The sequence below is a fragment of the Chironomus tepperi genome, unplaced genomic scaffold (genome assembly GCF_022539635.2).
Source record: "Chironomus tepperi strain 1889 unplaced genomic scaffold, CSIRO-AGI_Ctep_v1 contig_250, whole genome shotgun sequence".
NCBI lineage: Eukaryota > Metazoa > Arthropoda > Insecta > Diptera > Chironomidae > Chironomus > Chironomus tepperi.
In genome coordinates this window covers 1-27054 of record NW_027226372.1, presented here as the reverse complement: position 1 = coordinate 27054, position 27054 = coordinate 1, and the positions used below count along the sequence as shown (strand labels likewise).

At 34.9% G+C, this 27054-nt stretch overlaps 1 protein-coding gene across 1 annotated transcript in view; it reads left to right on the top strand.

The window, feature by feature from the left end:
* The window catches only part of side (motor axon guidance molcule sidestep), a 166656-nt gene extending 148744 nt beyond the window's left edge, over nucleotides 1–17912 (top strand). The window contains exons 8-13 of the mRNA XM_070641686.1: nucleotides 11184–11332; nucleotides 13355–13505; nucleotides 14298–14500; nucleotides 16023–16194; nucleotides 16310–16535; nucleotides 17621–17912. Of these exons, the coding sequence (XP_070497787.1) occupies nucleotides 11184–11332; nucleotides 13355–13505; nucleotides 14298–14500; nucleotides 16023–16194; nucleotides 16310–16535; nucleotides 17621–17873 (1154 nt within the window). The 3' untranslated portion in view covers nucleotides 17874–17912. The remainder of the gene's footprint in view (nucleotides 1–11183; nucleotides 11333–13354; nucleotides 13506–14297; nucleotides 14501–16022; nucleotides 16195–16309; nucleotides 16536–17620) is intronic.
* The last annotated feature ends 9142 nt before the right edge of the window (nucleotides 17913–27054 follow it).

Genomic DNA, 27054 nt, shown 5'->3' with positions numbered 1-27054 from the left:
TGGATGGTTTTGGGAGGAGTAAGATATTGGAGATTATATTGAGTCTTGGGGCGTATTCAGGTGGAGGGGGATCAAAAATTGTAAAATTATCGCAAACCCCTTCTGAATTTTTGGGAAAAATTCAAACTTTCCTCTCCCACTTCCTTCAAAATATTTCAGACTACGGCCCAGAATTAAGTCAATTTGATAAATAGAATAAAATAGCATAATTCAGTTAATCGATACAAAATCCGAGACCAGGCAGTCTTATCTCAAGTAGAAAATAAATACAATACAAAATCAGAGACACGCAGGTACGAGGGCGATTATCCGTTATTCGTTTTTGATTTGATGGTCATACAGATTAATTTTGATTAAAGGTCTTCCCTCAATGTTGCTTTAAACCGGTCCTATCGCTGACAATCGCTGGCCATTTTCCAAGTTCAATTGCAAGATTGTCTTTATCAACAGATTCATTCCTTGAGTTTTATGATTGCCTTCGTTTGCTATTCATAGTACTTATTTACTTTCCTAAAATAACGTGGCGTGAAAAAGTGAGAAAATCGTGTCCCAATTCATAAAAATCAGATTTATCAAGTCATGAAGCAATGCTCACTTGCTTCTAAGTTTACTGCCGGCTCGTCACCGTGGTGGCAACATTTTAATATGTGCCGATCGGGTATGATTGTCTTATTTACTTTTCTAAAGAAACGTAGCGTGTAAAAGTCAGCAAATCGTGTCCCAATTCCAGTGTGGCTCTGGCTTCAAGTCAAATTTGACAAAGTCCGACCCAATGCTGGAGTCATGAAGCTATGGGGAGACTATATCTTCAACTATATCACGAAATGTGTTTCTCGAAAAGTGAATAAGTAACGCAAAATTGGATAAATAATCAAAAATGCAGCATATATGCCTCCGTTACTCTAATTATGCACTGAATTCGGCTTGAATCCGACACCATGCTAGTCTCAATTTGGCCAGGTCTTGGATCTTAAATCGATATCCCGACTTGTGTTACTAAATTTGCTTTAAGTCCGGTACCATATCAGAGTCACTCAGCTCTGGTCCCAGATCTTGAATTGGGTGAATGTGACACACATAATCGGGCCCCTAATTGTTCTACAAGATTTTGTTTGAATGCGTCACCATGCTAGAATCACGTCAGTTGCGTGTACCTTTCGATATCATAAAATTTTCAATTTATTTCTTATTTCCAATACTATTTTTCTCTATCCTGCAATAGTCTTTCAACAAAAGAATTCCAATATTTTACAAAACTTCATAACTTTACTATCATAACCATAACAATTTCATTCAATATCTATTTCCAAAATCAATATGCGTTTAAACTATTCATGTTCATGCTCAAACATACACGCCCACATTCTACACCCGACTAATTTTCTCCTCTGGTATTTGTAGCTAAGATACATTCAATTAGTGCAACTATTATTAAAAGTTTGTTTGAAAATTGCATCTTTAAGCAAGCACAAAAAAAATAGAAGAACTTCTAAGTAGGTAAATAATCTTCCATTTCCAGTGAGAATGTATCTGCTGCATTTATGCTACGATGACTTTTGTAAACTTTTATCATAACTTTTCCATTTTCCACTTCAGCTCAATTCCTAATTGTGTTAATTAATTTTTTTCTATCCCGTCTCACTCCACAGTATTGTGCTTGTCGATGTGGATAACTCATGCTGGCTACAATGTTGTTCGACAGCATGTCTTATGACTATCCATCAATTTAGTCATCAGGATTTTTTGCAATTTATTTTTAATTGCTGTAATGTTCAGTCATGAGTTATCAGGATGAGTAAAAAAAAAACATTTGCACTTTATAGTTTATGGAATGGTGATAATAACAATGAAAAATAGTGAGGACAATAAAATAATAATGTGGGAAGATTAAAATGGTAATATACACGATAAAGTTGAGAGAGATTGTGGGTTGATGGAAGTTATTTTTTTTAGGAAGATGTAGACATGAAGGACATTGTCTTTTGTGTTGGTTCTTCGTTGTAAGTCCAATCTTGTCATGACCTCATATGTTGCTTTCTTTTTACAAGTCAGTCTGAGAAATGGTCGGTTGTCAACCTTACTATAAGTAGTCTGGCTGTGGGGATGCTAACCCTTCAGATGTGTTGTTTTGGATAGAATATTCACTATATCCTTTAACGTACTTATCCCGGCAAAGTTATACACTTAATATTTAACCAGCTTTGTAGTCAGATTCCCGACTTCTTTAATACTCCACAGCAGACACGATGTAGAGAATGAGGAACAATATGTAGCCATGCAAATATGACTCTAGTCTAGAGCTAGACTCCATATAATTTAGAGAATATGTTACCTGAATTATACGCCAATTCAAGTTGGTCTATGACCGCATTCTTTGCCTTTTCTACAGTTTGTAGCCTTTCGGTCAAGTGGGACTCAAACTATGCTTTCGGGATCGATTCCCGGGATTTCCGGGATTTCCCGATCCCGAAAAATCCCGGGATCCCGAAAATTTCAATCCCGATCCCGATCCCGAAAATTTATCGGGACCGGGATTTCGAGAAAGCATAACTCAAACCCAAGCCCTCTTAATTACATATCAAGTGCTCCTTCCTATTGAGCTATCGGAGTTTACTACAGAATGTGGCACAATACTCACTTAAACCTTCTTTCTCTGTACAGTCGTGTTCATTACACACCTAACATAATTTTGTGCCTCATTTATTGAACCAAGCCACAACATCCAACAACTATCTCACCAACTGCATCATCAGAATCTCATAAAATTGCGCTAACAGTAAAGCAACAAAAAAAAGATGCACAAGTACCATAATTCATCAGCATTAAAAATTAACGGAAGTTATTTTATGCCGTTTCCTCTATTTGCTCCGTTTCGAAAGAAGAATGAAGCTCATTTTTATATTTGTATGGGAAAAAAAGTAGAAATTAAGCTACGGAAAGTGAGGAAAAATGCAAAAAGCGAAAAGAAGAAGAAATAAAAATACGAAAATAATTAAAGTAATTTCTCTTCGGTTGTAATTTCATTTCTTCTTCCTACCCTCCTCATTTATGGTGCCTTTTTATTTTCATTTTCAATGGAGTCCAATGGCTGAATCCATGGCTTGGCTGTTTGTACAGTTGTTTAAATATGAATTAAAATTTGCGTTTTGTTTGTAGAATTTTTAAGGTTAAAATGGGTTTCTTTTATATTAAGACAGCAGCAGATTGGTTTGGAAAATTTTGTGGTAATGCTTTTTTGTCTGAGAATGGTTTGGCTGTGAAGCCAGTGTACTTTGTTGTGTAAATTGAAAATTCATTATAAATTTCAACAAATTGTGACTGTATATCTCGAAAGTTCATGTTAATTAACATGAACAAATTCTTCTGACAATCAAGGATCCAGTAAGACGGATGTACAAAATTCAAAACAATGAACTGTCGATGTGAGAACCGAGGAACCCGGAAAGCAAAACACTTATAATAAGCCTAAAATTCAGCTCAGATCTGGAATAGGATCAAAATCTCGCTGACCTGGGAGTTCATTTTAGCTATTTTATCTCGTGTGCCTTTTGGAATAGTTCGATGAAGAGAGTCAGACCAAGTAACTACGGAATATGTTCACAAGTATCCCAAAATGTTTATGAAATATACACTAATTAAGGATTTTGAAGGACTTGAAGGGGTTCTGCTAATTTTACTAGTTTTGACATGAAGACACGACGCTTATGAATATATTCAAGCAAATTATTGAGTGGTAGCCTCGTCCTTGTCTGTTCGGTGGATGAACAGCCTTACATACGAGTCAGAACTTGAAGTCGATTTGATTCGGTTTGCAAAATCATCCTTACTCGACTTCAAGCTTTAATACGAGCATATTACGGTATTAATTATTATCCACTCGGTACTTAGAAGAAAGACCTATTGACTCATGTGTTAGGGCTGCAATCTTAAATGTCGATACAGTTTATTGTAGGATATCATTTGCCATGTCACATAACCATCAAAACTCACTAATAACATACATACTTCCCAAAAAATGCGCCCTTAAACCACCAACTGTTCCTAACATTACTTTACTAATTTTTATTTTATTTCGTGTTCTGCTTTTACACATCATACTGTGAATGAAAGTTTTCCTCTCATTTGACCAATTTTTATTTGCCACGTTTAACTGCGGTCGCGTTACATTGTTGTGGATACTTTAATGATTATTTTCCATTTTTTTTTGGAGAGAAGGCAAGAAAAATTGTTGTAAAGAAGCCAAAAGGAACCAAGAAAAAAAAGTTTTTCATTTCTTTTCTTGAAGTTTGAGCACATAGAAGTCGAAATAATGACTAAGTAAGTTTTTTTTGTATTTTAATTTAATTGCTGGAAGTATGCGGGGCAACAACAATAACAACAAAGACGATAACAATGAGAACTTTAATCCACTTGAGATTAAATTTCTTTTCGTGCTTACTTTTTCGTCGTCATCATCATCATCACAATGATCGTCACCATTTTTTACAATTCCCAAAAGTATTTTTTTTCCATTTAATACCATCCAATTCTCATTTATTCTATCAATAAATTCTTAATGATTTTCGTTTTTTGCTTTCAAATTAACAATAGTCATTTGGACTAACGACCGTTGCTGATAAAGCTGAAATAGGAAAAGTTTTGCTCAATCACTTTTTGAAAGTTATGTGGAAGTTGATGCTTAAGTGTAATGGAGGGAACTGTTGCTTACTGGCATAGTGACACAAATAGACTGTTATTGGGCTGTTCATCAGTTTTCTTCAGGCATAGTGATACATATAAGCTGTTATAAAGCTGTTCATCAGGTGTTTATGACTGAGACTTAAGAGAATAAAGTTGAAGATTCTCATTCGAGATACAGTGACAATTCGGGGGGAATTGGGGGACTATAGTTTAAGGGTAGCTGAAGTCTGACTCCGATACTGACCAAATATCAAGTATAGACTTTCCCCTGAAAAGACATGGAGTAGATATGTCCCCAGGCGGACTTAACTCCAGAATGAGATCGGTTTTTATCGAATCTGACCTGCAGACCGAATAATTCAGGCCTAGGATCGGATTTTTGACCATTTCTAAGCCATGTGCCTTCCAGGTTCTCGAGATATTCCTGAAAATCGAAAAATACACCACTGACATTCAAACAGTGTGTAGAAATAAGCCTGATAAAGCATTGAGTTGAAAAAAATCCAAATCATCTAGTTTAAAGGGTGACAGTCAAGCTAGATAAGCTAGATAAGCTAGATACGGTCCAGTTTACAGCTGACAGAAGATAGCAGCCAATCAAGCTAGGTATAGTACCGATTACAACCGACAATTTCAAAAATCGACCCATCTTGTCTTGTCATCCTGTCCCCATTTCATGCCAACTCCACACAAGTCTCCTTGCCCTAAATATTTTTTCTTGCCTATACCCAGGGTACGGACATTTCAGTGTCGAAAAAAGTCGACATTTTTGAAATCAGTCGACTTTGTGTCGAATTTGGAATTTTTTGCATAATTTCGTCTTATTTTAACAGTATTAATCATCTATTTAAGCTAAAGATTCATCTATGAATAAGAAATGTTCAATTAAACTTTGTTATTTAATGAAAATTCACTAAAATTAGTAAAAATTTGGCGGTTATTTTGAAATTCAAACGAAAAATAACGGGTAATTTCGACATGTCCGTAGCATGCCTATACCATTGAATGATTGAAAGAATGTGAAAGCAAAAGAAGACGAAAATTATCTCAAACTACCTAAAAGAGAAATGAAAGAAAAACTTTCTTTCTTCTACTCGAAATGGCTAATTAACAATTAAGGGAATCGATCGAAAAGGTGTTTGCGGACAAGTGTTCTAATTTTTTGAGGGAAAATATTTCACACAACATGAAAATTGATTCTCATTAGAATGTCATTATGAGCAAAGCATGGTTCCGATCTTAATGTTGTTTGTAATTTTGATGACGACTCAATGGCTCTTTAATTTATGCTAATTTTAAATGTCCCTTTTCATGTTGACCTGAATAGCAAAGAGGTAAAATTAGCAAATTTAATGAAAATAAGCTGTTTCCTTGGAATTGTTTGTGATGTTTGGCCAGGGATGTTTTTGTGACAATTCGGAGAATTTGATGTTTTATTGAATTATTTGGAATATTTATTTGCGTAACTTGATAGTACGAGTCGGTTAACTGATTTAAAATTCAGCTTCAGGTTGGTGTGACTTTGACATGGTGCTGGATTTAAGCTGAATCAGAGTCACACGATTGTAATGGTCAATTGTGATCCATAGCCCATAGCAGGCAATGTACATACTCATCTAAATAAGCGGGTTCTTGAGAATGCTCAATTTTAGGAGCTCACAAATGCTCATTGTCTGTTCAAGCTTACTTCATCGGTCAGTTCTGATCCAAAGCTTCCTTATCGATGCCACATGAAGCTAGCTTCATCACTGACTACTCTCTTTGTGCTATCTTAAAGCCATCCTCCTTCAAATTTGCCCCAATATGCAATTTAAATAAAAGTCATACATAAATCTATGACAATGAATCTTTCAGTAAATAGACCGAAAAATTAAGTTAAATGTGCTGTGTCTAGGGGCAGTTTATAACAATTTTGCCTTACGTGAACACAAAAAAAGAATGCTTTAAACGCGTGAACGCAGAAGAGATTTGATTTAAATTCCTTTTGGAAACTTTTGAGTTTCGAAGAATTTTTGATGTAGGTCAACTTTATGGTCAGGTTCACAAAGTTTATAACCTTCAATAGCCTTTACGTATTGATGTGGAATTAGAAGCTGTGTGCTTAAATTGTTTGGAGGGGGGCGAGGATGAAGTTTGGAATTTCTGCTCGAAAAACTCTATCAAATTGAAGAATTTGGAAGGGAGGATGAGGCTGGGGGGGTTGGATGTAGTTTGACCTCTCAAACTTCCCCTCCTCCATCTCCTGAATCCACCCTGTCCATCTTTTTAAGATTAATCCATTAAAAAATTTGATTAATGTGATTTTAATCGAATTTAAATAATTTGACCTTTACCAAAAATCAAAAGCCTTTTCTATTCAATAAGCTTGACTGATTAGAGAAGCATTCAAAAGAAACATCAAAGGAATAAGATTTCTGACAAACTGGCAACTAGTAACCTTCAGTAAATCGAGGGATGAAATGAAATTTGTTTTAGTTTAACGCCTACAAATCTGTCATCAAAATTACAGCTAGACACTTTATCTAGACCCCCTCAGTCAAGTGCTATTAAAATAAATTAGAAAAGTTTCAACATCACTTAAAAATATATTTCCTTTTTTTGAGAATCAATCGAGCAGTTAATGGATTTTCTATCATGAATGGAATGTTTAATTCTTGTGAAAATTTTATTGGATTTTAAGAGATAGAATAAGAATGGAAATGGAGATTCTAGGAAATTTTGAAGTAAAAAATGGTGATGGTCATTTAGTGAAGGAAGCTACTTGGAAGTGAGTTAGACCCCCAATGACTACACGGTTATTGCGTATGGCTCCATATTATGAATTTCTAAGGTCAACGAAATCTTGACAGAATTTTCAATCAAATATACTATTGAACACCAAAAAGCTGAGCTCTTTTCGATTTTTCATACATATGGGAACATTCGGAAGTTAGGTAGCACCGAAACAAGCGTTTTTAGATTCACTTCCTCCTTTACCGTAACGTCTTGTAACGAAATCATGAACCAATATTAAATTGATCCCAAACCATCCTTTATATGCAGATGTTACCTAATTTTTGATCGTTCCCTATCAAAATTTGTCTATACTTTCTTACTTCCTTGACTGGGTCGCACGTGGATTCATTGCCGCGCTAAGAATGTCTTCATCAGAATCTCTTGCAATCCACAAAGTCTCTACACTCTCACCCTAAATACTGGGGCATTCTGTGGGTGTCTTTATACATCACCATCCCATCTCAAACGATTTACCCGGAATCTATAGAGGCAACAAACTTCACAATGATTTTGCAGTCTAAACAAGTCTAATATATTCACTTACATCTCGTAGGCGTCTACATGTTTAACAAGACACGCTCATACATTTGTATAAACATAAATACTTGATAATTTATGCCGTCCTACATCATCCTTTTTAATATTTCTTACGTACATTAGTGCTGTGTCAACAACACTTCATGCTAATATTTATCTACACGAGACAAAATAAAAAAATTATAAATTAGATTAAATTTCAATGGAAAATTTTTTAAAATTTTTCTAATCCACTTGTTTATAGAGATTAAATTTTGTTTATCATTGCTATTTTTAGGGGCAAATCGCTTACTCATTTATTCAAAATCATTCATTTGAGATTATAACACAACTTAAGATTTTATTGTCTTATGCGTTTTACATTTTAATTCTTGGAAATTTATTTTTAAGCACATCTAAATGTTTATTGATTGTTAAAAATATATTAAATGAACTTGAAAATTGAAGGTAATCTAAATTTGACATACATTGGAAATAGAATGACAATTTTTGCACCCACGGTGTTGTCTGAGTATGTCTGAGCATCAAATTGCCATCAAACGCCCGGCTTGTTGACAGATGTACACAAAATTGAGTCACTTAAATGCTAAAGGTCGATATTTTGTTTACAAAATTCAATTGCAAATTTCAAGGTAGCTCTCACCTTTCCAGAGTAAGATAAATTCAGGGAGCACAGGAGTGTAGCTGGCATAGTATAGCATAGGCAGTTGCCTTTGATGAAACTATGCACATTATGCTAAATTATGTTCTAATTATGCTATTGCAAAATGGATCGTCGAAATTTAGAAGAGTTTTGGAACTATTAACTAAAAATCCTACCAAATTGAAGAGTTTTCTTTCCAAAAAAGGAGGGTAGAATGACTTTCAACCTGAATCTAAATATTCTTATTCAATTCTCCCCTGTATAGAATGCAAATGAACAACAATTACTACAAATTTTAATTAAATTAATTGAATTTGTTTAAACAATGGACACAATAGTGAGAAAAAAGAACTTTCTAAAGAGAAATTAACGACAATTTCTTTAGTTTGTCTTTTGCATTCAATGTCAACAATGTTTCTAGTCAAACGAAATCAGTTGTAAGTTTTACAAACAATAAAGTGAAATGAAATGAAGTCATTAAAAAGAACTGTTAAAAGAAAGTATTGTTTTAGTGTTGATTGAAGGAATTGAAAGTTTTAAACTTTAAAGTGTCTCTGAGTAATACAGAAAAATAAGGTTCAGTCAAGAATAGATTTATTGATACCTGTTCGGAATACAGCTAACGTTCTAAAGAAAAAGGGGAACTTCCCCACACAGCCTTCTTCTGCATCCAGTGCTCATTGCACAGCTCTTAACGTGGTGGTTGAACATGACATAAAACTGCCTTTTACTTCCTGAGCGACTCAAATGATGAAGGCTTCACCAAAGAGCGTTTAAAGCTCCGATAAACCGCTTTGATAATACCAAATCTGTCAAAATTAGCTGCCTTCATTTAACGTCTTTATGACTGTCAAAAATAAGTATTATTTGCGTCACTCGAGCATGTGTCGTCCGAGGATGCATATGAAATCCGATAAAAGCTTCAGACTCGTCCAAATTAACACAAAACTTAGAAACTACTTAAAAATTTCTGTTTCAACTCCAGAAGCTTAAAAAAAATTCTCACTTCAAATAAGCATCTCCATCTTTATTAGCGAGACTTAAAAGTGCAATTGAAACTTCATATTATGACTAAAGAGTTGTCAAGGGGCCTTTTTTTCCTAATACTGATAACTTTTTCTTTATGAAAATTAAAAAAGCATTTTATATGACAAAAAAATTTTTTATCTACTTATATATAATCATTCCACGTTAATGCTCAGAGGATTTTGTCTTCTTCTTTCACCTCCTTTCTCTTTTTTTTACTTATTTCATAAGCAGTTGAGTCGTGCTATTGTGAAAATGAGGACAATTTTTTAGCATGCTTTTTTGGGATATGAGTTAAGACAAAAGGGGTAAATTGTTCCCTAGCAGGCAAATATTGTGCCTTAAAGAGCAGACTAATATGAGGGCAACGCTCACAAGCGTTTAATGTTTAAGGTGAGCAAGCTCTCTAGAGCATGATCTTGGCCTGTTAGCGGATCTTATTGGAATTAATGTATTTAATACACTTACTTACTTGCTTACTTAATTCACTAGCCGTACAGATCAATTGTGATTCATGGTCTCCTTCAGATGCCACCTGAAACTGCTCCTATCGCTTGCTTTCGCTTCCCAATTTCCAATACCAAATGCAATACTGTCTATTTAAGATTCATTTACAACAAAATGAAGAGAATAGCCATCCTCAAACTGGTTAAGCTTGTCCATCGAACATTAGACTGTTAACCAAAAGCCAAGCACAGCTTAGATCATCTGTGAGCCATTCTGTACGCGTATTGGATTTCTACCTTGTTTCCACCCAATATACTTGTTACGTACCATTCACTTATTACGTTACAGACTAATGAACTGTTTTCAAAAATAAACAATTGAATTCTCAGAATCTCTATTGTTTGTATCAGACCTACTCCCTCCTTTTCTTCCCAGAATGAAATAAGTCAAAAGCCAATTCAATTTCAATAAATCAACATCATGACAAGGGACTATAATTAACTAATTATTCCTGAAATGTGTGTAGGAGTTTAACAGCATGCCTGGAAATTTTGTGAACTTTGTCATGAAGCTCCCAAACACAGCTACATACCTGGAATTCTATTTTTAAGGTCTCCAATATAGTAATTTGTAGTCTAAAAGTATCTTCTGGATTTTCATGAATTACAACCTACTGGAATGCGTTTCTGATACTTCAAATGAACTTTGTGTCTCTATATACTGCTTTATTTTTGAATTTAAGTGAAAAACGGCAGCAACAGAGCTTTTTTTCTGTCGAGTAAAAAACATTCTCGTTTAAGTCATTAAATTAAATATTATTTTTTTTTTCTGACGAAGAGCAAGGCACAAAAAAAAGGCACAAGAAAAAAAAACTTTTAATTAAATTTACTTTTAAAAATTTTTTTTTCTTCGTCTCCTATTTCAATTTTCTTGTAAAGATGAACGCCTACTTATGCTGATTTAAGATTTTTTCCTACTGTTGGTTTCTATGCTATTCATCTTCTTCATCATCACATCCCTTTTTTGCAGTCATCATCATTAATGTCTTTTTTTTTCCCTTTCTTTTATTCCACAGTCTCACCTCGCTGTAAGCCGGGAACTGAACAAATGTCAGTTGGCGCTCTAAATATGCATTCAATGCAAGTTAAATGCGAAGTTGAAGCTGATCCATCGGATCATGTTAAATTTGCATGGACTTATAACAATACGAGGAACGTTTCACCTGTAAGTATTATCGTAACTGCAAATACAGTTGCTAACTCACCGCATGCATACACAAAAAGCGAATATGTATCCATAAATACGGATATGTGAGAGAATTGAAAGTTTATTTTTTGTGTGCTGTAGCGAGGAATAAAAAAAGTATGGAAATATTTTGTAATCTCTTCATTTTAAGTGGATTTCTGTGTAAGGAATGAAAATGAGCTAATTTATATCCATAGAAGTGGATGAATATCTGCAAAAAAATTATTTTAAATGAATTTATATCTGGATTACATTACGATAAATGAAATTTATTTTTATGCATTTATGAATCTTTTTCCATATGATAAGTTGTTCACAGTTTAGGAATGGAGAAAGTAGTTGTGGAACTTGAGTGCTACGATCTAATTTTCCTAACAGACAATGAGCTTAGTTACTTAAATGAGCATGCTCAGTGAATATAATTAAGTATGCTCAATTCGGGACTCAAGAGAGGCTGGAATGAATGCTATTGCTATTTTCTTGCGATCTCAGAGTTGTGGCCAATTTCTCATATCCTGGTATAGTATGGTATGGTATAGATTCGCAATTGGAATAGTGTCGAATGACATAAGTTGGTTAATCGATCTAAAATTCGACGTCGGACTGGCGTTACTCTGACTTGAAGCTAGATTCAGATTGTATTCGGCATCAGGCCAGTGTGATTCTGGTAAAGTGCTGGAACTAATCTGAATCTGGCATAGTACCGGATCTAATCCAGTTCAGATGATTCTGGCGTAGTACCGGATCTAATTTGAATCTTGGAAAAATGCAGAATCTAATCTGAATCAGGCATTAAATTAGAGTCATGTCGTCTTGAAGCTGAATTTTTGATCGATCATGTGCCATTCGAGAATGTATTTGAACATTAATTATCGTAAAGTGATATATCTGTATCGTACCGCAGAGTTGATAGGACTCCAATGTAAAAGACGTCTCTACTCGAGTCCGGATTCTACCGAAGGACCTCTTAAGATTTCTCAAAGTCCTCTCAATTCTGCCGGACCGAACCAATACCTGTGAAATCAGTCCCAGAAGTAACAGCAAACTTCATTAGCTTTAAATTTAGGAATGGAAGACCCTAACAGATAAGAGCATGTTCTTTAGGACAGACTTATTTTCTTACTTACTTAATTCAATCATAGTTCCTATGTGGAGCTTGAGTTACTACAGAAGGCTTTCCATCTGACTCTGTTGCTCTTAAGAGCAGAGTAAGCTGAAATCATGCTAACCAACATGCTCATCTAGGATACTTACTCGAAAAGCATGAAAATGGCCGAAAATCAAGCCACAATCCTTTAGAAAAGGCCGTGTAACCATCAGAAAGTCCATATCCGACACAACCCAGCATGACTCTGATTTAAGGCCAGATGGAGTGAAATCCGCAGTCATTCCAGAGTCAAGTTGGTTTGGAGATAGATTTTCGATCACTTCTGCGTCGTGAGCATAACAAGTTAAGTAAAGTAACCGCTTATGTGCATGCTCATTGCCTGTTATGAAAAATTATATCCATTTAGATCACAATCAAACCCTGTTCTTGATCTGATAATTCCACACACTGATTCATATTCAAAGCTAGTTCTGCAGCTAGTTTATTTAAACATTTTTCCAACTTTGTAAACATTTATAAACTTTTATGCTGTGCGTTTTAATTCATAAACAATAACATTTTAGTCCTGCTTTATGAAGCAAAAACCTAGCTCACATAATTCTGACTAAAAAAGCTCTCTCATAACTTTTTTTCGACTATCATAAAAGTATATACAGCAACAGTGATATAAAAAATAATAAAATAGAAGTAAAAATACGTCGGAAGCGGATTAAAATTTTATTATGTGAAATGTGGAATTATGGAAAATTATTTTAATCTTCTCCTTTCGTGCATTTTACACCAAATTTGCAAATTTGCTATAAAACGAGTAGCAGCAAGGCAAAACTTTTTTTTTAATTCTCTCACCACTGAGCATTTATATTTTTTTTATATTCTCTTTCCATATCCAACAGGTTCCATCTTCGCGCATTAATTCACATGGTCTTGTGAGCGCCGTTACACATATGCCACAATCAGAATCTGATATTATTACATTAGCATGTTGGGCTGAAAATACTGTTGGACGTCAATCGCATCCGTGTCTCATTCACGTGTTACCTGCCCGTAAGTGACACATTTTAATTAATTTATAATTTTAATGTGATTTTTTTTTGGATTTAAATTGATAATTTTAATTTGCATGTGGGTATGATACAATCAGAACTGGTTGGCTTATGGGTTAGTGATGTTGGTGACCAGTAATAAGTGGGTAAATTTAAACAAGTGCCATTTTCTGTGCCTTAATGTGGTTTTTGCAGTTTCTTACACAATCTTCGTGGTACAAATTAGACTTTCATATGCCACAGCACACAGGTTGCCCACCACTGCCCTAAAGTCTATAAATAATTAAATCCCAAGTTATCAAAGCCAACACATTTTAAAAATTCTGATTGAATCGTTTGCCCTTGCCAATATGTCCCAAAAGAGAATGTTAAGAAGATTTTAAAAATTATCCGTAAATCTCTCAAATTGAGAAATCCTCTAAAATATCCCATCCAAAAGATCCTTTACACCTCATTACCTCGAGAAAAAAAAGGTCCTAAATTTTATCCCCAAGACAAGCACAAACGTAAATCCCACTGCAAAATATTTCTTTTTCTACCTCGATAATTCATAAATAATTCACAGTATAAAGCCTTGGTTTTTGTCTCATCTATATTAAACAAGATGTATAAAGATTACAGGCAGACATTTATTAAAAACGAATTTTTCTTCTTTTATATCCAAACAACATTTTCAACACCTACCCATCGCTTCTACACCTGAATTTATAAACAACAATATTTTCATCATTCGATGGCATTTCCTTTCCGGTGCCTTTCACAAACATAATATGTATATATATACGACGAATAGGCGTACCAGAAGTACCAAGACATTGTGAATTACGCAATGACAGTGTAATGGAAGTAATTTGTCAAGCAGGACATGATGGTGGATTGCAACAACATTTTGTTCTCGAAGCAATTGGTGCTACTTCTACCTACTTTAATAATTTAGATTCAACACGTAGTACACATGAAATATTAGATAATGAAATATCAACGATGAATGACCAAGTGAGTATTGTGCTGTATATCTTTATTTATTTGTATTATTTCCAATATTTTTTATCCATACCCTAAAATGTTCTGTTTTCCACCCATTTACTGTATTGCGTATCCACGATTAGGATTGCATTCATTCTCATCTCATCTCGATGCCTCTATTCCACTTATTTACTCGCTTATTCCTTTTACTGATGCGATGTGCTTTTATTTAAGCAATTTATCATTCGGTTGACACGACCTTGCTCTGATTTATGTCTTTTTGGTGTGTGTCTTTCCATATCTCTCGCACTCTTTTTTTGCCGTCTCTACGAATAACTGCTTATGTACTTTTACTTACCATTGTTTTTCTTTCATATTAGCGCAATTTCAGTGATGTTAATGTGCTTGTTTTCATGAGCTATATTATGTCTATAAGAGTGTAATGGATTGGATTTATGTGGTTTATTGGCTGAATTATAAAAGAGCAGAAGTAAAGTTTTTTGGAAGTGTAATGCATCAGTCTATAAAATTCATAGTCATATGCAGTCATGAGAGTCATGTCATTCAGCATTCTCAAGTGCTCAATTAAGTTTTAAATATTTCAAAGTTAATTACTAACTTTAAGTGGTCTGAAAGACACTGGAAGTCCTAAAGGCACTGGTGGACTTAGAACACGATTTAAGACTGGCTTCAGGTCATCGTAACATTGACCTCAGGTTATCGTGACACTAGCATCAGTTCATCATGACATTGGCCTCATTCCATCGTGATACTGGTCTCATTCCATCATGACTCTGGTCCCAGGCAAGCGTCATTCTGGCCACATATCAGATTCTATGGAATCTGGCCTCAAGCTAGAGTCAAGTCGGTCTCAAGACGGATTTTCAGCCATTTCTACACTTAGTCCTTTCCGGATGGTACAATGATGCAATAATACATTGTTTCTGAGCTTGAAAACTACTAAGCAGATATGTGAACATGACTTCACGATTTACTAAGGCTGAAATAAATTACACAGCAAAGTTTTGAAAGTTGTAAATCTAAATCCTGAGCTTTATAGTTGCATGCTGATGAGTATAATCACAAAACTGCGAATTCTGCATCATATTCATTGAATATACTCATGAGCGTGCTCATTGACATGGCTATGCTTATTGACTCTTAGGCAAAGCTGTCAATGGAACACTAAACCTATCAGCAGAATTAAGTTGACTCGGATTTTGTATGGAAAAGTCGATTCAAGTCGACATTGAGCTCTGCCTTTCAGAAAGTGTAAAGTCAGATGCAATTACAATCCATAATCTTCAACCATCGACAAACTGCGATTGTTAAATTCCTTAAAGTTTGAAATATCTCTGCTTATATTTCATAACAGCACGTCCACCGCCCTATCATCCACATCCTTTTCATTATTATTTGTAATAATTTCACCAAAATAAAAATAAATAATTTTTGTCGTCCGCCTTTCTGTCCATTCACATTTGATAGTAGAAATAAAATAAATTTTTATATTTATTTTCATTCATTTTATTTCTCCAACTTCCTTCCATAGGCAACGTTGGCTCCATTAGTGCGAATTGAAGAAAATGTGCCTCAATTTAAATTACCTCCATTGGAGTCGGGACGAGAATATCAGATTGCTGTATATGCTGTGAATGCGAAAGGTCGCAGTGAAAATTATATCTTCGATCGTGTGCGTGTCGGCTCACTATTGCCACCATATGGTACGTATCATCATCATCTCTCTTTCTACACCGAAAAAAATTAATTTATTCATTACTTAATTGCTTTTTTTTGTGACCTTTCTTCCCCCCCAAAAACACATGCCACATAATACAGATGAAACAATAATATCAGAAGATCCAACGCCAGCTGAGACATCAAATCAGAAGAATAGAAAGATTCTCATACAGCAGAGTCCTCAAACACAAACAATTGTTTTAGCGGCCTTAGTGCTTGCGGCTGGCATAATCATTTCATCCATATTGGTTGTTGGTTGTGTCGCAATATGTCGCATACGAAGACCAAAACCACCAGAGCCCGAGGAAATACGGAAGAGAATAAGGTAGGGAATGTGATGTGGTGTTAGCTTAATTTTTTAATTATGTAGTTATCCTTTGATACTTACTTACTTACTTCGCTGGCCGTACAGATCAAGTGTGATCCATGGCCTCTCTCGTCGGCTCCTGAAGCTGGCTCTTTCGCTGGCTACCGCTTGTCAGTTATCCTTGTGATACTTTATATTAATTTGAACTGTTGGAACTTGATTTTGTCTTAGTTCAGCATTCTAAAGTTAGGAGGGTCTAGGGTTCGTCCATGACTGCAGGTTTGCATACAAAAAACGCCAGTCTGCAGCCTTGGAGGAACTTTACGCCAAAGCCGAAAATTGCAGGCCTGTGCATATAAAATGCTGGTCTGCAATTCTTGATCGAATCCTCGTTGGGTCATTAGTAACGTTTCGAAGTTAGAGGGGGTAGGGGGTTGACTTTAAGTCACCATCCCCACTCCTCTGACTATTTTCTTGCAAGGAAATCCAAAAATACTTTACTAGCATAAGACGGTTCATAAAAAAGCGCCATAATGCAAGAATATATCAAAATTCATTAAGGAGGGGTGGGGGTACTGACCCTGCACCCATCATTCCACTCTTTTGATTACCCCCCTTGCTGGGAAATCCTAAAAAGTCTTAATTAACTAGTGATGGTCCATAAAAGTGCGCCATAATACAAGGATATACAAAAACTCATAAAGGGGGCATTGACCAGCAGCCCCTCACCCAATCCCTATGACTACCCCCTTCCTGAGAAGTCCATAAAAAGACTTAACTAACTAAACATGGCCAACAAAAGTGCGCCATAATTCCTCATTTATAAAATCATTTAAGAGGAGTGCTTTCTGCGGTAGTTAGCATATAGCTTCAAGTGCTTTTCTCAAGCACACGTTTATCTCATTTTTTTAATTTTCCTTAATGATTTCAATTAGTATAATGGCCCCACGTTTCTCCTGTTTTTTTGTTGTTACTTCTCCTATATTTATTTTTGTCTACCAAGACATTCATTGTCGTTGTTGTTGTTGGCATGAAAAAAAAAAGGGAAACAAAAGACATCCAATATATATTAATTTAATGTAATTATTGCATATTATTTACAGACCCGCTCGTACAGACGTGCCATCAATGTATGCTGAAGACGATACAGAGGATGAATATTCACGTCATCATCAGCAACAGCCTGATACAAGATGCAGTAGAGCGTCAACGATAAGAAGCACGCGCTATGTATCGGAGGGATTTGTGCAATATTCACAGCCGAGCCTGAATGGTACATATGATGATGAGAAACGATATATTCCATGTTTGGTTGTTTTAAGGCCCACACAATCGCTTGCTTTATTTCACGCTTGATTATACTTGTTAACAACATTCTTCAAAATTATTCATGTATGAATGCCATTTTTTCTCTTTCTCTCTCCTTTTCTGTTTCTTTCTGTTTTAGTTTTTCATTCATTCATTCATTTTTTTACTGAAATTCTTTTGTGCATGAAATTTTCTCTGTTTTTTTATATATTCCTTTATTTATGGCGTTCCCGAGTGATAATGTGCGACTTAGAAAATTATGATATAATTGAAATTAACTGATATTCTTGGGAAACTTACAAGTGTGGACAAGATATTATCAAAACTAGACAATGTCTAGACAATAACTTGCCATTGACTTAATAGTTATAATGCATGTTTGGATGGGTTTAGCTTGGTTGTATCTTTGATTTACTAAACTAACAGATTTTTCTGATGATCTGTGATTTTTCTGAGTTTGTGAAGATTTGTCGGCATTTTGAAAGTTTTAAAGTCCTAATGTCCATCAATCAACCTTAACAGATAATGAGCATACTCCCTTAATTGAGCGTGATTGTGAGAACACACAATTATTAAATATAGCGTAGGTTAAAGCGTAAACGCCGAAAAATCCAAATGTAATTTGACTGAACGTGAATATCACCAACCAGCATTTAAGTTTTAAGAACTGCTGTGGATCTGAAACACCACTTTCAATGTTTGTGAAATTTAATTTTTATTGTCAAATTGAGATGCAGAATTGAATGCAGAATAAAATGTCGCAGCAAATTCCAGATAAGCTATAAAAAAAATACGCATGAGCATGCTACTTGTCTGTTCGGGATAAGGGCAACTTAAGGAAACTTATTCTAATAGTCGATTATTCAATCCAAAATATGACATTATGCTGTCAATTTTAAATTACTCTGGTATAGTCAACAAATTCAAACTGTTTAATTAAATCACTTAAAAAATTAGAGTCAAGCTGACTAGAAACCGATTGATCGTTTAGACAATTTGTGCAACTCTGGACTTATTCTTTGATACTTTCTAAATTAGAAATCTACACATTTCTCCAATCAGAGTCTTTTGATTGTCTGGGGCAATATCAAACACGTCGATAGACTATAAAAATCCAGCTAAAGTGTATACAATTGAAATTTTTCTATTTTTAAATGTCTGCATGTTTAAGCATGATGTTAGTTTTGTAGATTTTTATGGGGTTCATGACTTCTATGTTTTATGCAGAGTTGACAGGACTCTTTGAGTCAGACTCCGAAATGGAATCTAAAGTTGATAGTCGGACTTCGAAGTGAGGTCTTGACAACTATGACATCATGCAACAAGTGATTTATGTCATCAAATTGACAAAAAAGGATTTGATTGAGACTTAAACTTTTACCATTTCATATTAGAAACATCAGAAATTCTTGAAATCTTACAATTCAGTTTATCACTGAAAGTATGCCTTTAATTGAAGCAACATGCGTTAGAGTATCGCATCTTTCAAGACAAGAAACCCTAAAGTTACGAAAGTACGCAAATATCCCAAATTGTCAGAAGTTATCGAAAAAAAAGCAGTCTACAGACTTTCTTTAAACGCGGCAATGGGCACCCGTGCGCCCCAGCCAGGGTAGTAAGTAAGTACGAAAGCACGAATAACGCAATTGTAAAACTTCCATCATCGGCGCCTACGCATGACTGAAAAGCTCTTTGTGCTTGAATATTACGTACATGAACCTCTCAAATGTGAAGTGAAATTTCATGATCCATTCTCGATTACTACAATAACACAAGGAAGTGGGTTGTAAAAAAATACATGCATCGCTGACTTGAGTTGCATTGATAAGAGCTATTTCAACATATAAAGCAGTCATTGTTTCATTGTTAACAACTGGCTTAGTATTTGTATATAAATTGCAGAAATTAGCTTTTCAGTTCCAACATTTCACTTCAAAAAGTGCTTTTTTTACTCTCCACAGCACAAACTTTTATTTTTATTTTCTTCCTCAATGCTACCTTTTTGAGCTGCATACAGCAATACAGAAAAATGATGAGAAATTGTGTTTTTTTTAAAAAAGTTTTATTAGTGCAACAAATTCTCAGATTTTCTTTTCCTCATCTCCCCCATTTGGCTTATTGTTTCTGTTCTTGAACCTCAGCTAGTGGCACAGTGGCACAATAATAAAAAAAGACTGTATAAGCAAAAGGCACTTATGTAGGAAGGCATGAAGAGAGAGTTGGAAGGTTGAAAAAAAGTATGAAACTTTTATGCTTTGTTCATAAGTCGCAAGAGCAGAACTGAAACAAGAAAAAAAAAATTGTTTTGGAAGTGAAAACTTTGGCAATGAATAAGGAAAAATGGAGAAAAAGTTTCATACAATTTTCATGCATTGGAATGGACTTTTGTGAAGATTGATTGAAAATTTTGGTGCTATATTCCTCAGTGCTAATTTAGTATGTACAGCTGTGATATGACAGTAAAAGCATAATTCCAAATAATAAATCCTGATTGAGACTCGAACCAACGTTCTTTGATTTCTGGTCGAATGGTCCTATCACTGAGCTATCAGGGGTTATGTGACTAAATGACAAATTGTTTTATCTTCTATTTCCCCTTACCTTACTTCACTTCCAATGATATGCCGTTAATAGGCCATTAATTGAATCCCATTCCAAATATTTTGCTGGCTGAACAGTGCAGGTGTTATACACGAACTTCTAAAAATGTCACTTTGAACATTTTATCGAATGCTTCAATTTTCTTCAATATATAAAATCAATATTAAGCCTTATTTCTTCGTGTGGAGTCTTAGCAGGAATTTTCGATTTTTGTTTGGAAAAGTAGGTTCAAGTCGACCAGAATCCATATTAAATTCAAGTCGACTTTAGAGCTCTGCTGAGCATAGTCCCAGTATCCAGGGCATCAAACCATGTTCAGGAAAATCTGCCAATGCGAGAGTATGGCATCTAAGGTCGAACTGCTAGACAATCGACTGAATGATGCAAACATCACTATTTTGGGAATACGTGGATTTGATTCCTCCAGAGACCAATCCTTCAATCTCAAAATAAAAGGAATGTCGTCTATATGTCAAGGATGCGAGCAATACTCACGACATTACACTGCGTAATCAATCGATCAATTAGTCGATTCCATTTGCACATATTCATATAAGTTGATACATCAGATTCCACTTAGCTCTAGACTAAACATTCGACTATAATGTCTTAAAACTCTCACTCCTTACTTTACTTACTTCTTTATCCGTTTACATCAATTTTGATCCATGCTCACTCTAAGATGGCACGAAAGCCTGGCTCTATCGCTGTATTCCATCTGCCAATACCAAGTGCAATACTGTCTCTATCGACAGTTATTTGGTTGTCTACTAGCTTTGGTTGTCCACGAGCTTTGGTCCAAAATCTCTAAAACTTTCGCAATCTTCACAAAAGTCCACCGATGGAAAAATACACAGCAGCAGTAATATTGAACGAAGGTATACAGTTGTTGTCTGCTTTAATATTTTCCACACAAAAAAGAGGTAAAAAGAAGCAAAAAAGAGAAGAAAAAAAGGTCGAGGAAAGAATTTCATACAAATTGCAACTTAAGCACACGCCAGGTGCAATCAGAAATCATTTGTAATAAATTACATTATCAAAGGCAATAACAATAATAGGAAAATGAGAAACAATTACTAAGAGATAATTGAACAATTATGTGTGAAGGAACGGTAAACGTTTAATTTATTGTTCCACACAATTAATTATATCATCCTTCTCACGGTGAGGATGTTTACACTATGCCAAAAAGAAGTAATATGTTACGATATTTATTTATGAGTTGTTCCTTAATAAGGTGCTGTGGCTGGGGTCAAGATACATAAATAAGAATCATTCCTTAATGAAATATTTGCTTTCGGGTACTTTCAAGTCTTATCACATACAAAACCCGTCATCACGTCGCTCTTACAACTTTTTTATATTTTTCAAAATTAAGTGACAGGATAGACAAAATTCCCATGCTGAAAAAAATTCCATAGACGACAATTTGGATGAATTGTCATTGCAAATGACATGGCTAAGTGTTATTGTTATTGTCCATGTCTGAACCGCAGATACATTGACTGACCTCTATTACCAAGGTTATCGACACATTAATGCTGTCTTTTGTGTGCTTTTAATGATGATTTTTTTTATGTAGCTAATCAAGCATGAGGTGGAAGATGATTTATGTGAATGTAGTTGATAGAATAAGGTGAATAAGCAAGGATGTGTTGTGATATATGAGGTGGACATGCATACACATATTTATGAACTTTAATTGGAAAAGTTGGAAGTCATGTGGTCAAGATTTTCTATTATAGTTGAAGTATGAAGATGAGGATGGTTATATTGATCATGCTGATTATTATATCCCGAGAGATACAACTGAAGAAGGCTCTGTTAAATGTCTTTATTAAAACCAAATGGAAGTTGCCTTCATGTGACATCCATATGGCATCCGCGTGACACATAGTTTGCATCCACATAGCATCAATGTGGTATCAACTAAGCATCCACGATGTGCCCATGTGATATCAAAATGGCATTTAAGTGACATTCATGTGGCATCCAATTTGCATCAATGTGACATCTACGTTGCATTCACATGGCATCCATACAGGATCAACGTTGTATCTACGTGGCATCAATGTGGCATCCAAGAAGCATTAATGTAGCATACAAGTTGCATCTATGTCACATCTACATTGCATTCAAATGGCATCCATACAGCATCCGCGTGATATCCACTTGATATTCATGAGACATCAACGTGTCATTCAAGTGACATTTAGGTTGCATCAACTTGTTATCTAAGTGACATCTAAGTTGCATCAATGTGTCATGCAAGTGACATCTATGTTGCATCAACGTGCCATCCAAGTGACATCGAGGTTGCAACAACGTGACATCTAAGTAGCATCCGGTATCTATGTGGCATTCATGGTGTATCTATGTGACAACCATGTTGCATCCAAGTGACATCTTCGTTGCATCCAAGTTGAATCTTCGTTGCATCAACATGAAATCCATGTGGCATCAACATTGCATCTATGTGCAATCAACATTGCATCCTTGTAGCATCCACGTTGCATGTGGCATCAATGTGCCATTTATGTGGTATCCACGTTAGATCCACGTGAAATCACCTTCCATTTAGAATTAATAAAAGAACTTTAGCAAAGCCTTATAGGTTCTGTAACGGACTATTCTTCAATTATGTCTCTCGGGAATATAAATCCACAATGAAGTAATTTTCATCAAATTAAAGCTTACACATTTTTTCCTCAAATAGACACATTCACATTACACAAACATCCTCATTTCCATAATTATCATGAATATTTTGGATCTATTAAAGATCAAAGGAACATTCCAATTTTAATTTAAAGAGATAATCCTTTAACTACAATGATTACAAATCCACTTTACATCCATCCTTCCCCTCAAACTCTTCAAATGTACACAAATAATCTCCAAAAGAAGATTAAAAAGAAATTGAGAATTTACTCTTGTTGGATATTCATAAAAAGACTGTGCCTAAATAAATTTTGATTCTCTTTTTTTTGTATCCATCCCCATTTTCGGTGTTTAATTTCAAGCTTAAAAAGAATCTCCCAAGAGATATGGAAAATGTTTTCATGTCAATTTCCAAAATTGGAAATGAATACTTTTTGTCGGTTCTCGACAATCCATAGATAATGGATATGTTCTCATAAAAAAAAACTTTTCTTTTTATATTTCAAGTGCCATCCCAAAGTTTTCCTTCTTATTTTATCCAATTTCATCTTCAGCACTCTTAAAGCCTTTTTCATAAATTTTAGAATTTTTTTCTTTGCCTGTTCGGTTCTGGAAAAAGTTTCATCCGCAAAAGCAAAAACAATATTGGGAAAGAAGATGAAAGGAAAGAAATTTTTTCTCTCAACAAAAAGGAAGGAAGTAGAAATATTCATTAGAGATTGTGGGTGCAGCGCTTGTCTCGGGATTTGGGGATATGAATAGTGTTTATGATGATGATGAACTGTTAAGTTATGGAATTTGGATAAGGGATTTTTAATGTAGTTGACCAAGCTTTTACATTAGCATACCTGAACTGAAGATTGAAATAAGCTTGTTCAGCTCTTGAGCCAGTACACTTAAAATATTATAAAGCACTTTCGATGAAAAACTGAAGATGATACACACGTATATTGTGCTGTATGCATCTACGGATTATAGAACGAAAATATTTAAATGCAGGACATAAATGGACGTAATTCAGTCCATATTTAAACCATTTACAACTTACTCCCGCATACTTTACAGACACCTCGAATCGACTTGGATTTTGTATGAAAAAGTCAACTCTAGTCTCGAGTTGCATAAATGAAGAATGCATGCTCCATGCTTCTTTTTTCATGGAGTTTTTAACTTAGTCACTTACTTACTTCGAGGTCATACGGATAAATTGTGATCCATGACCTCCTATTGGAATCGTCTAAACAGGCTCTGTCGCTGGCTTCTATTTGCTAATTTCCATTGTCAAATTAGTTTCCATTAAAGCACATTTGTCAACAATAAAAAGAAGCCGTTTCTTTTAGGCATTCATAAGGTGTCAATAAAAGAACTTAAACGAAGCTTTAAAAGTTCTGTGGAAAAGACTACTTCATATGAGCTGCTCGGAAGTCGGCTTGACTTAATATGAAATATAAGTCGATTTGGAACTCTGATCTTCAATGTTTAAGTGTCAACACAATTTTGAATCTCTTGCAAATGACCAAGGCTACTCAAGATCGAGACCAGGGCTCCTGGGTCAAGATTTTGTTTGTGGTCTCGATCCTGGGTTCTGTCTCAGCCTCGGACTCGAAATCGAGACTTTGAAGCATTGTCTTGCAGTCTTGGTTTCGGTCCAAGTCTCGGTCTTGGTCTTGATCTTAGTCTTGGTTATAAAAATTCGCCAAAACTTCGACATCCCTCTTTATGTTGCTTCAATGAGAAAGGACCATTTGCTTTATTTTTGCCGGAACGCTGCTGTACTTTTATACCTTGCTGCTGTGTCCCAATAAGTTTTCAAAATGTCCCGAATTTCCAAGAAGTCAAAAACTCCATACAAATTTTGGAATTTTTGACAAATTTTTAAATATTTTTATTTTGAAGGTCCAGGTTCAAGCCCAGACTTTAAAGTGTCATGATTTGTTCAAAAAATCATCTGGCCACGCTAACCATGTATGACAAGCAATTTCTTGAATATCCCTAAAATTGCCACAAATATCAAAAACATCTGGTCCCAATAAATAAAGACAACTACATCCATGTTTATTTAAATATGTACAATGCATTTAAAATGTCCAAAAATTTCCTAATTCCTAAAAAAATCTCACAATTGTAAAGCCATTTTAAACAACAATGTATGTAACAGTCCCAATGGAAAAATTTTCATTTCAAGCTTAACATCAACAACAACAAAAATAAAGTCAGAACTTTCCTATCAGTGCTTTATACATAAAACTGAACCAGCAGCATCATGCCATGTCTACGACTATTTAAATTTTTTTTACAAAGAGTATCTGACTATCCCTAAAGGAAGGATTACAATTTAATATTAAAAATTGTGTATGTGATAAGCTTAAAAGCCCATTCTGAACATCCAGTAAGAGTTAGTCTCATGTTAAATTATGTAAAAGAACTCGAAGCGTGTGTTTTTGTCTAAATGAACAGCTTCCATTTTTCTATTTTTTATCAAAGAGGCTTTTACATTCACAGCATGTACATTAGAGGTGAAGATGCTTCTCATCTCTCAACCTTTACAAAATTCTTTATTATTAAATAATTTTTTTTTTCGATCGTGTTTTTTTTTTGAAGTAAGGAACAAACTTTTGGATAAAGTTTTTCATTGCTTTCCTTTTCCATTTACCAAAACAGAAAGGGACCCGTTAACCGGTTCCTTAACTCTTTCATTTATCGCTTGTCTCTTATACATAAATTATGTTATAGTAAAGTATAAAAAGGTGGAATGAAGAGAAAGCAAATTAGGAAATGAAGCAATTTGACGACCAATTAATCAAAAGGTCATGAAATTCCTCCCTACTTCTTCTACTTATGCTTGTTCTTTAGAATACTTTTCTTAAAAAGGATGAATTTTTTGTTAAACTTTTCTTCATTCAATTTTGAGAATGTTTCATGATGTAAAACTTAATCATCGGTGAGTTAAAGAATGGGAATTGAGGAATTTCTAGGGAAATTGATTATTGCTGCAATAAATGTTAAGGTTAGGTTGATGAATTGCTGTAGATGATGAATATTGAAAATGTATCCGAACAGCACAAGAGAGTTTCTTAACATAGCACTTCGTCGTCGAATAAACATTAAAACCCAAAGTTGTGCAGTCAGTGCAACTAAAGGCTGATGTCAATTCATTTTTACTGCGAAAAGTGCAGTTTGACGCCTAGTGCTGCTGGGTTGCTTTTTCAATTGCATTTCTTAGTGAATTAAACCACATAGAAACCACAAAGCGTATAAATGGTCGAAAATCCAGTCCCAGGTCAACTTGACTATGGTCTGAAGCAGAATTTCGTCTTATTTACTAGATGACGGCAGATTGTGACTTCAGAAGTCGCCAGAATGACGATTATTTTGGTTCAGATTTTCAACCATTTTCACACTGTACACTCCTGTAATAGAGTAACGTAGCTCTGACATAGGACTGAATTCATTAAATTCTAACAAATTTCCGAAGTCACATTTTCTTGGATCGAGACTTTTGCCAGGAACATTTTGAAGGAAGGGGTATGCTGTCTTGTTTTGAGACCAATAGTAAGACTTCCTTGAAAATATTATATTTTGCCTTGAAAATCACGAAAAATTTCAATCCAGACTCTGATTTTGTATAGAAAACTCAACTTAAGTCATCTTAACTCCATATAAAATTCAATTAGAGCTTTGAGCTCTATTTCAATCTCGATTTCGAGTCAGAAAGTTTTTTGTGGGATTTTGAAAGCATAAGACAGCACTTGAAACCGCTAAACTTCAGGCGTGATTCTAGACTTTTTTTCACGTAAAACCTTAGCAATTTAGGAATTAACTTGGAAAAAGAAACTAGTGGAAGAGAAAAAGAGCGGTGGGTGAGTTGTTGATTGACCCCCCAAAAACCCCTTCTTTCATAAATGCTCTACATGTCTGAAGACACTTTTTTTTTTTGCATTTTCTATGAATTTCTATGCTACAATAA